Genomic DNA, 10,500 nt, shown 5'->3' on the forward strand with positions numbered 1-10,500 from the left:
TTCAGTTGGTTCCAAAGAAGAAGGGACGTTTGGTCGGTTTGGGTCGTCGCACCCGGTCGGTTCCTCCTTCTTCTGCACCACCGCCCTTTGTTGATCCAGAAGTACTTACAGCTCAGTTGAAGGACAAAGATGATCGTATATCTTTGTTGGAGACCCAGATGGCGGCTCAACAGACGGGCTATGAGGCACAGAGGAGGTTGAACCAGCAAATGATGGATATGATGCAGAGGATGTACCCGAACGAGGTGTTCCCGGACGTGCCAGACCCGTAGTATTTTTTTTTCCAAAAACTCGGAATGTTTTATTTTTATTTGTGAAACTTTGAATATTAATTAATATGATTTCAATTTTAATTTTAATTTCATATTTTCGAATTTAAATTTTAGAAATTTTTTTTTTTAAAAAAATTAATATTTTTTACATTCCGAGGAAATTAATTATATTTTTTACTCGATCGATCGATGCGTTTTTGGACATAAATCCATCGATCGATCTGTTTACAAAAAAACGTTCGGAATATACCGAGGGACCTGTTCCTCGGAATATACCGAGGAAATGCTCCCTCGGTATATTCCGAGGAACATTTCCCATATTCCGAGGAACCGTTTCCTCGGAATATACCGAGGGACATGTTCCTCGGAATATTCCGAGGAACATGTCCGTCGGTATATTCCTATCGATCGATGTATATATGTCCAAAAACGCATCGATCGATGAACTTCCGAGGAAATATCCCGACGAAGTTCTCCCTCGGTATATTCCGAGGACATTTCCGACAAACTAGTGATCCTCGAAATTTTCTCGGAAATTTGTTTCCTCGGAATTCCGTCGAAAAATTCCGAGGGATTTCCGAGGAAAGAAGAAATTCCGAGGAATTATTTCCGACGACTTGTTTCGTCGTTATGTCGTCGGAATAACAATATTCCGACGAAATTCCGACGAAATTCCGACGATTTTTTCCCTCAGAATCCTTGCTGTTTTTTTTGTAGTGACATGTTCACGTTATCATTGACTTACACCACAAGCGATGCAAAGCTAAAGAAATAAGCAAATGTTTCCACCTTTCTTTGTCTGTAATTTTCATAGAACGAATAAATCTTTCTTAAAAGCTTTTTCTTTTGGTTCAAAAAGGCTTTATAATCAATATCTTAAGAGATTAATCAGATTCGGAACTTTTTAGCTCCTAAATTTAGTTTTCCTCCGAGAGTATAGAATCAAAAAGAAAAAAAAATAGTGGTAAAGAAGATTGATTGTTGTCAGAAAAAAAATGATTGGATTATTTGTCATTTCTTGAATCATTTACACTGCAGGGCAGTTTCCAAGTTTTATTTACACAATTAGGCAGTTTCAGCTACTGAGACAGTTTATTGTGACTAGAAACAAAACCATTATAACTAAAGTCTTTTATCTAACTAAAGTGGTCCTACCATGTTTTTAAGTTAATTATTATTTTTCTTTGGAACGGAAAAGCAAAAATTTAAAACTAAAAAGCTTCTTCTTCCCATTTCAATCTTTGGTATCTCAATCCTTGGTGCATCATGTCTTCACCGTACTTCCTGGTCCTCCTCCGTCATCGCCGACGAATTCGAGCGCAAGCCGTCGCGGTTTGTCTTCTCCTTCGCCGTGAAATCATCCTTCCTCCTCCACGTCGTTCTCTCTGCAACTCATCTCCGTTGCACGCTGACAGCAATGCGTGGTGGTCGTGATGCTCGGACTCGGCTGCGGTGGTCGTCGCTTCAGTTACATGATGAAGCTCGAGCAAAAATGGCCAAATCTCACAAAAATTTCAAAATCTAAAGTTGGAAATCAGTTTAGAAGTGATAAAGCAGCAATTTTGAAGTATAATCTACACTTAAAATGCAAAAGAATGAAAAATAAATGAAAGAAATCAATGGTAGCCGCAATAATTGTTGCAGGAAACCCTAAAAAATCTGGGAAATACGAAGATATATTTACTAAAATGCCACTCTTTAAATAAAATTGCAAAAAATGTACTACATGATTTTATATGTACATGGGTACATGTGTACAACACGTGTACATCTTTACATGTGTACATGATTACATGTGTACAAAGATAACATGTGTACATCTTTACATGTGTACATAATTACATGTATACAAAGACAACATGGGTACATCTTTATCTTTACATGTGTACATAGTATATTACTAAAGAAATATATCGTAAAATCGTGTATTCTCTTTAAAATCTTAAACTCATGTTTTAATTCTTAAATGCATTGGAAAATAAATTAAATGAACTAAAATCAAAGCTAATATGAGTAAAACACAAAATCATGTGTGCACCTATTGTCATGTACACCATTTTCAGTTTGACTTGATCTATTTATTATGTATTTTGGTATTGTTTTAGTAAGCAACCACCAATTCACCTATATGTGTACAACGTGTTCACATATATTGGTTCATTTTTTATGTACACGTGTACTTGTCACAAAGTGTACACAAAATAACCTTTCCTATTTGTCTCAAACTTCTAATATGTTCAAGTTTCTTAACGAATTTTCCCCGAGACTTTTAAATATGCAATCTAGATCAAGCAAATATTTTGTTTTTGCATCTCTTATGCGTCCCCTCCTTCTTTCGATTCACAGCCACAACCAAGCTTAATTCTCAACTGTTCATTCTCTGCTGTGAAGCTTCTTCGTTGACATGAATCCGCCGTGGTAGCCGTTGAGAACGGAGTTGGGTGAATGAAGCGTTAAGAAGCGTAAGAGTGTATACATGTGGCTACAATTACACTTCAAAGAAGAATAATTTTTACCTCTTTAAGCCAAAAAAGGGTACACATTTTGAATCATGTCATATATTACTCAAATCTTATATAGATGAGATGTTATTCATTTTAATTTGGTTGTTGCGGAGATTAGAAGATTATAGGCTAGTAAGAGTATAAATCTCATTTAAAATTTCCACATGTATAATGTTTTAGTGCTATATATGTGTACATCGCTTTACATATCCACATGTACAAAAGGGTGTGTACCATAACCATACAAGCACCTCTATACCAAAATATTTGGGTTCAGTCAGATTTGTATACGCAGGGCCAGACATCTTTTAAATAAAGAGGTGTACATGTGTACGCTAAATATGATAGTGTACATATGTAAAACAACCAGAAATTAATCAAGCTAAGACCTACCATGAAGCTACTATGAAAACACACACACTAATCAGAAGCTCTTAACTAAAATGTGAAGGATGATATTTGGGTTCAGTCAGATTCCAAAGATGTCTGACCCTGCGTGTACATAGGAAGAAGGGAGAAAATTCACATGTACATTGTGTTAACATTATCGTGAGTTCATGAAGTCGTAGATGCTTAGTTATTGAGATAGAAAACCTACAAAAAGAGAAAATTGTGTACACAATCCCTTTGATGTATAACATAAAATTAGGTGTACACATATACAGTTTGAAAGTAATGTACACACGAACTTTTTATTTTGATTTTTTCATTAATGATGAAAAATTACGAAAAGAACCTCGTCTTCTTTCTTGGTCACTGTCGACCAGAAACCCTAATCTCCGCCTCTCTCTCACCTATTTTTCACGATTCCTTACGAATTTCTCCACTTTTTAATGTATTTTGTCCAGATCTGATAGATTTTCAATCATAATTCATGGTTTTACATTCAAAAGTTCAAACAAAACTGTTTTTTTTTTGTTTCTGATTTGTTTAACATTTTGTTCTAAATCTCCACGGCTGAGTGCCAAATTCTTGATGACGCTGCCCGACTCCTGCGTATCACGACGTCCAAAGACCTCATGACGATTTGTTGAAAAAGAATTGAAAAAGAGAATGATGAAAACTTCAAAACGATAAAAAAGAAGAAGATAAAAGTCAATCATTAAAAAAAAAAGAGTTCAGAATGAAAACGATAAGAGAGAGATGATAGTGGATCATACTGATTAGTATATAGTTCTGTTTTAACTTGAAAACTAAATGAAATGTGACGAAGTTAGAAAAAAGTATCTCAATAGCTAAAGCTGCCCTATTTTTATTATAAGTAGCTCAAAACGGCTAATTCTTTCCCATTTCTTTGGGGTCGGCATTCAAACATCAAACAGAAAGCATTTAAAATGCGAAAGCGTGGGGCCCACTAGTTCATTTCTTAACCGCGTCTTTGACACAAAAAAAAAAAAAAAAAAAAGAGACCAGTTATTAAGCCGAAGGGGAAAGAAAAGTAAATAACCACTCACCGTTTAGGTCTCTCTCTCTCTCTCTCTGTCGTCTTTGTTCAGACGTGGAGCCAACTTCTCTATACGTTGGGAGATCGATCTAGATAGGAGACTTAGCCATGAATCCTGAATAGTAAGACGCCTCTCTTCTCATGATTTGATATTTACGAGGATGTGATTTGGATCGAATTACCAGCTTTTTCGTATTGATTTTTTTTTTTTTTATATGTGATCCTTCCAATTTCCCTCGTTTAAGGTCTTTTTTTTTGTGTTTAGTTTTGTCTGATCGATTATCGATTTGCATAGGTTTAGATCTAGGCGAATTTGACTGAGATCTGCGGTTTATGTTGATTACTTAGAAATTCTCGTAGTTTAGATTCGAGGGTGTAACATTAAAAGGCCTGTTCGTTTATTAAACGCCGCGTCTAACACTTGCGACTGAAATTTTAAGAGAAAACGAGAAAATTTACAGACGCGAGAAAAAAAAATGGAAGAGCATCCATGTTTTTCAGCCGTATGAAAGAGAGAGAAAAGATGAACGGTGACGCTATTTATTTCAGCGGCACAAACATCACCGGAATCCGTCGATTATTCTAACGCGCGTTCTCTATTTTCCTTCACCAGCGACCAGCGCATAAGAAAATTACGAACAAATTTCAGTCGCCAGCGTTGGTCGCGGCGTTTAATGAACGAACATGCCTAATATATGACATTTGATCTCACTCTTTCGTAAGAGGATTCATTGTTCTGGTTTATGCCGACAAACCCATCACCATATCTTTCAGATGTTTGAAACATGACAAAAGACATCATCTTTATGAGTTTTTATAAGCTTCACTTAGATTGTCTTAATGATGTTTTTTTTTCTCCTTTTTTGTTTGTTGTTGTTGCAGTGACTATCTGTTCAAGCTTTTGCTTATCGGTGACTCTGGTGTTGGAAAATCCTGCTTGCTTCTAAGATTTGCTGTATGTAACTCTAGTTTCTGTCCCTTTTAACATTGAACAAAAGTTCAATACTTGTTTCTCGAAAACCATTACTCCATTCTCTGTTTACACTATTGTTTGTATCGTTGTTACTCTTTGCCTTCTTACAGTTTAATATCTCGAATTCGTGTGTACAGGATGATTCTTACCTGGATAGCTACATCAGTACCATTGGTGTTGACTTTGTAAGCATCCTCTTCTCCTTGCTTGTTAATACGCCAAAAACGGGATAAAAAGTATTAAATCTTTTAGTAATGATGTGATGTCCAGAAAATCCGCACAGTTGAACAGGACGGAAAGACAATCAAACTCCAGATCGTAAGTGTTCTTGAGCTGCACAAGCAATATTAATTTTTACAAAGAGCACTTAATCACCCTTGTTGGTATTCTTGGTGTACACAGTGGGACACAGCAGGCCAAGAACGTTTCAGGACAATCACCAGCAGCTACTACAGAGGAGCTCATGGGATCATTGTATGCACTCTCACTCTCTCAACAAATCAAATCATCTTTCTTGTTAATACATGATATATCCTTCTTTTGGTTGACCCTCACAATTGACGTTTCTTGGCAGGTCACTTATGATGTCACTGACCAAGAGAGCTTCAACAACGTCAAACAATGGCTTAATGAAATCGACCGTTACGCCAGTGAGAATGTCAACAAGCTGCTCGTTGGGAACAAAAACGATCTCACCTCACAGAAGGTTGTATCCACTGAGACAGCTCAGGTAAATAAACCAAACCAACCAAGTGGCCTCTTTTTGTGTAAACCTTGTCGAAATGATAATAATAAACATTGTTTTATCCCCTTCTCCTCCTCCTACAGGCGTTTGCAGATGAACTTGGGATCCCTTTCTTGGAAACAAGTGCCAAAAATGCAACCAATGTTGAAGAAGCTTTCATGGCCATGACTGCTGCTATTAAGACCAGGTTTGGAATTAGATTCTCTACTTGTGCTCCTTAGCCCCTTTTTACTTCCATACTTAAAACCGTTTTGTTGTTTTTTTGTCTGCAGAATGGCTAGCCAACCATCTGGAGGTGCCAAGCCACCGACTGTCCAGATTCGCGGACAGCCAGTGAACCAGCAGCAATCAGGATGTTGCTCTTCTTGATTCCCCATTAGTCTCAACAAGTTCTCTTTGGATCATTACACCATTATAATCATTTGTTTGCATTGCATGTAAGAAGACTTCCCCAATTGACACACTTCCTTTTCTTCTGTTTCATGGCTTTGCTATTCTTTTCCGATGTATTTTGAAATTCAACATTCTCTAGTAAAAGGTCCTTCCATGCAAATAAAGCAAAGTAGCCTTTTTCTATTTTCTCCACTCTCAGAATGTAAATCCGAAATATATAATTCATGTTTTAAAGATTAGATTAATATGACAGTAAATAAACTATGGCAGATAAGATCAAAAGAATCTAAAATTTTGTGAGACAAAAGGATATTATAATTTTGTTTTTCCATCATAAAGTCAAAGCTACCAAAAAATGATGGAGAACTAAGACAACAAAATTAAACTAAAAGAGAGTGGAGATAGATAGATAGGTAGATGCTTGGAAGGATCAGAAAGGGTGTCTTTAGCTGGCCAACGATGGGAACTGAGCACTGTCTCCGATAGCTGGAGCAGGAGCAGAGGCTCCTCCATTCCTTTGGTTTCCTCCTCCGTTGACTTTTCCATCCCTCTGTCCACGACCTCCTCTTCCACGGTATCCACCTCTTGGGTTGTAGGTCTCTCCATTAGCCGGCTTCAAAAACTCGTTTATGCTCAACGACTGTAAACACAAAACAAAGCAAAGATTCAGTACACACTGTTCAAACCCGAAAGACTTGTATTAAGAGAAAGAAACAAAGACCTTCTTGGCCTTCTCTTCTTTCTCAGCAGCATCTTTGCGTTTGTCCTTGTCGGATCCCTGGAAAACACCAGCATCATCAACTCTTGCTCTATAAGAAACAATAAAAACTAGAATAATTGAGATTCTCACCAGCTTGATGAAGATCTCCTCATCATTGGACTTCTTGTTAGAGAGCTGTTGCATAGACTCGAACACTTTGGTGTCAACTTTCCTTTCCTCCACCTTTGTGGCTTGCAGAGCTTTCTTCTTCTCCTCCAGAATCTTCTCATACTCTTCCAGCGTCATCTCCTACAACGAACTCATACCAATTTCAAAGTTAGTCTACATAGTTCCTTGACGCTAAAACTTTTGACTTCTCTCATCTCAAATAACATGTTAAAAGTAGCCGATGATGTTTATACTGTACCTTGTCCTCAGGCTCTTGCTCAACTTCAGGAGCTTCTTTCTTTGCATCAGTGGTGGCATCCTCACCGCCTTCCTTCTCAGCAACAGGGCTCTTCTCAACCTCCGTTGTAGGTTCCTCGGTTGCTCTAATATCAGACAAACAAAAGAGTTTATTACTCATTCATTCTATAGGTACAAACAAAAATGGCAGGAAGTTCACACTGAAGAGAGGGATGCTTACGGTTGAATATCATCTTCAGGAGTACCCCAGTTTCCACGACCACCACCCTCACGTTTCACGTCATTACTAGCAAACATCAAGTCAAAACAAACAAACAAAAATCACAAACAGCAGCAGTAAGTCGGTAACCAAAGTAGAAGAGCTAAAAAAGAAAGCTTTACCTACGACCGGTTCCACTACGGCGGTCATAGACCCTCCTTGGGCGTTCAACATCACCAGTTTTACCATTGGCAAATCCACCAATGTGACCTCCACGACCACCACTTTCACGGTGTCCGCGGAACCCACCGTTCCTTTCTCCATCCTTTGGTCCATCCTTTGGATCATGAGGTCTGTTTCCACCGGGGTTAAACGAACCACGAGGAGGCCCACCACCATCACGACCTCCCGAAGGACCATTCCTCGACTCCCTCACTACATTTTATCAAAAAAAATTCAAGATAATGATGCAAATGACAACATAGATGCTTTTATTACACGTTACAAAAAAAAAACTAAGACAGTAGTAACACACTCGAACCCTCCAAATGACAAAATCATACATTTGTCTATCTATCTTTTATTACAACCATCAACAAGATTCACTTTAACTGAATCAGTCAAACGCTACTCTGAAAAACTAAAGCTGTTACGAATCAAAGAAACATTTTACCAGCTTGAGAAGGAGGAGACGGCTTGGTTGGGAACTTAGCGGCTTTAGCAGGCTGAACAGGAGCTGTTTTCTCGACCTTCTTCGGTAAACTCAAAACAATCTGGCTTGGATCCTCAGCGTCATCTCCTAAGAGATCGAACGGGTTCAAACTCGCCATTTCCGGAATCAAAAAAAAACGAGTCACACGAAAACACTGCTTGCTTGATCGGTTTTAAGCCTTGTTGACTAGACGAGTTCAACAAGAGGACAAAGATGGAACAAGAGAATCGAGTGAGGAGTGAGTAGCTAGTGGGAAGACCCTAGCAAATATGCGGCGGAGGGTTAAAGTTTATGCGCTTGAAACCTAATCTGCAATGTTTTGTTAACCGGACCTTGTGATTCCGTATTGTCATTGGGACGGTCCAGTCTAACCGATTTTATTTATTCATAAAATCTAGGTTATAATCCTCACTTTAAAAGCGTGAAAAAATCTTTTTTTTTTAAATTTAATTTACGTAATAAAAATGTTTAAAGATTTTTACTGGTGTATTTGAAAAAACTATAGTTATATTATTTTAAATTTATATTAAATATGAAAATTATATAATATACTATTGGACTTGTGTATACAAATTATTTTAAGTAGTATTATTTATTTTGTGTTCTGTTACATATTATAATATATATATATATATATGGAATAATAAAGAAGATATTATGGTGCCGGTATAGACCGAAATCCCGTTATGATCCAATTCTGACTGGTAATAGATACCAGGACTTTGTAATATTTGATTGATCACAACTCGGTATATTCCGTTTACTATAGAAGTTCCAAGGGAATTCATTAAAGGAATGTTTCCAATAAAAATTCTTTGTTCTTGCATATTCCTATTGGTTTTCCAAATTAATCCCGCGGATACATATAATTCAGAAGAATATGTAAGTAATTCATAAACATCATCTCGTTCTTTTATCAGAGGTTCTACCAATTGATATGTTTTCACAAATAATTGAAATTCAATTTCGTGATCTATATCTTCAATTTTTGGAAATTGCGAAAGTTCTTCTATTAAACCCTAATCAATAAACCGATAAAACCCTTCAAATTGTATCTGATTAAATCAGGGTATTGTAGATGTTCCCTCTTTTCCACCCCCGAGCATCTTTTTTGAATTTATCATTTATCCGTTTATTTTAAAAATCCCATCTCTCATTCTTCACCGAATCATATAGATAGAATTCGATCTAGCAATAATGGAATTTCTATTCTGTTTACTGAATCACTTAAATGGGATATGATAGCTTCTTTATGGTCTAACATTCTTGCCAATACGTTATCCTCATTCTGTTCTGGATTGTAATCTCTAATAAAAAATATAGCTCCATGAGCAAAAGCTCCTGTCATGATGAATCCTGCAATGTATTGGTGATGGGTATATAACGCAGCTTGAGTCGTAAAATCTTGCGCTATGAACGCATAAGCAGGTAAAGAGTACATGTGTTGAGCTACCAAGGAAGTAATAACTCCTAAGGAGGCTAGAGCAAGGCCTAATTGAAAATGAATCGAATTATTGATTGTGTCATAAAGACCCTTATGCCCACGCCCCAATCGTCCTCCCGGAGGAATATGTGCTTCTAAAAGATCTTTTATACTGTGTCCGATTCCAAAGTTAGTTCTATACATATGACCCGCAATGAGGAAAAGAATTGCGATAGCTAGATGATGATGTGCCATATCGGTTAGCCATAAACTTTGCGTTTGTGGATGGAATCCCCCAAGAAGGGTTAGAATGGCAGTTCCTGATCCTTGGGAGGTACCAAATAAATGACTACTTGAATCGGGGTTTTGAGCATACAGATTCCACTGACCCGTAAAAAGTGGACCTAACCCTTGGGGATGCGGTAATACACTTAAGAAATTGTTCCATCGAACATATTCCCCCCTGGATGCAGGAATAGCGACATGTACTAAATGACCTGTCCAAGCCAAGGAGCTTACCCCGAATAGTCCTGACAAATGATGATTCAGACGAGATTCAACATTTTTGAACCATGAAACTCTTGTTTCCATTTTGGTTGTAGGTGTAACCAACCCCCTATTAAGGATAGGGCATAAAGAAATAATAGAAAAATAGCTCCAGTATAAAGATCTTCATTAGTACGTAAACCGATTGTATACCACCACTGAT

General features: G+C 37.4%; 2 protein-coding genes across 2 annotated transcripts; one reads left to right on the forward strand and one right to left on the reverse strand.

The window, feature by feature from the left end:
* Positions 1 to 4,132: 4,132 nt before the first annotated feature.
* LOC106418411 (ras-related protein RABD2b) lies at positions 4,133 to 6,514 on the forward strand. The gene is made up of 8 exons (XM_013859113.3): positions 4,133 to 4,342; positions 5,103 to 5,175; positions 5,331 to 5,378; positions 5,464 to 5,511; positions 5,596 to 5,667; positions 5,768 to 5,923; positions 6,022 to 6,125; positions 6,211 to 6,514. The coding sequence occupies exons 1-8, from the start codon at positions 4,329 to 4,331 to the stop codon at positions 6,305 to 6,307; spliced, it is 612 nt and encodes a 203-aa protein (XP_013714567.1). The 5' UTR covers positions 4,133 to 4,328; the 3' UTR covers positions 6,308 to 6,514.
* An 88-nt stretch (positions 6,515 to 6,602) lies between these two features.
* On the reverse strand, positions 6,603 to 8,663 carry LOC106418410 (RGG repeats nuclear RNA binding protein C-like). Its single transcript, XM_013859111.3, has 7 exons — positions 8,330 to 8,663; positions 7,839 to 8,091; positions 7,678 to 7,743; positions 7,459 to 7,582; positions 7,182 to 7,340; positions 7,053 to 7,109; positions 6,603 to 6,971 (listed from the first exon to the last, which is right to left on the reverse strand). Exons 1-7 carry the CDS (start codon positions 8,484 to 8,486, stop codon positions 6,777 to 6,779), a joined length of 1,011 nt encoding a protein of 336 aa, XP_013714565.1. The 5' UTR covers positions 8,487 to 8,663; the 3' UTR covers positions 6,603 to 6,776.
* Positions 8,664 to 10,500: the final 1,837 nt, after the last annotated feature.

Source organism: Brassica napus, chromosome C9 (genome assembly GCF_020379485.1).
Source record: "Brassica napus cultivar Da-Ae chromosome C9, Da-Ae, whole genome shotgun sequence".
Taxonomy (NCBI): domain Eukaryota; kingdom Viridiplantae; phylum Streptophyta; class Magnoliopsida; order Brassicales; family Brassicaceae; genus Brassica; species Brassica napus.

Bases quoted from the DNA above. Each gene is read 5' to 3' on its own strand.
- LOC106418411 (XM_013859113.3), top strand. The intron at 5,512-5,595 runs GTAAGTGTTCTT...TGGTGTACACAG, and splicing joins AGACAATCAAACTCCAGATC to TGGGACACAGCAGGCCAAGA. The intron at 5,668-5,767 runs GTATGCACTCTC...GTTTCTTGGCAG, and splicing joins GAGGAGCTCATGGGATCATT to GTCACTTATGATGTCACTGA.
- LOC106418410 (XM_013859111.3), bottom strand. From the start codon at position 8,486: ATGGCGAGTTTGAACCCGTTCGATCTCTTAGGAGATGACGCTGAGGAT. The intron at 7,744-7,838 runs GTAAAGCTTTCT...GATGTTTGCTAG, and splicing joins CGTAGTGGAACCGGTCGTAG to TAATGACGTGAAACGTGAGG. The intron at 6,972-7,052 runs GTCTTTGTTTCT...TTGTGTTTACAG, and splicing joins AAGAAGAGAAGGCCAAGAAG to TCGTTGAGCATAAACGAGTT.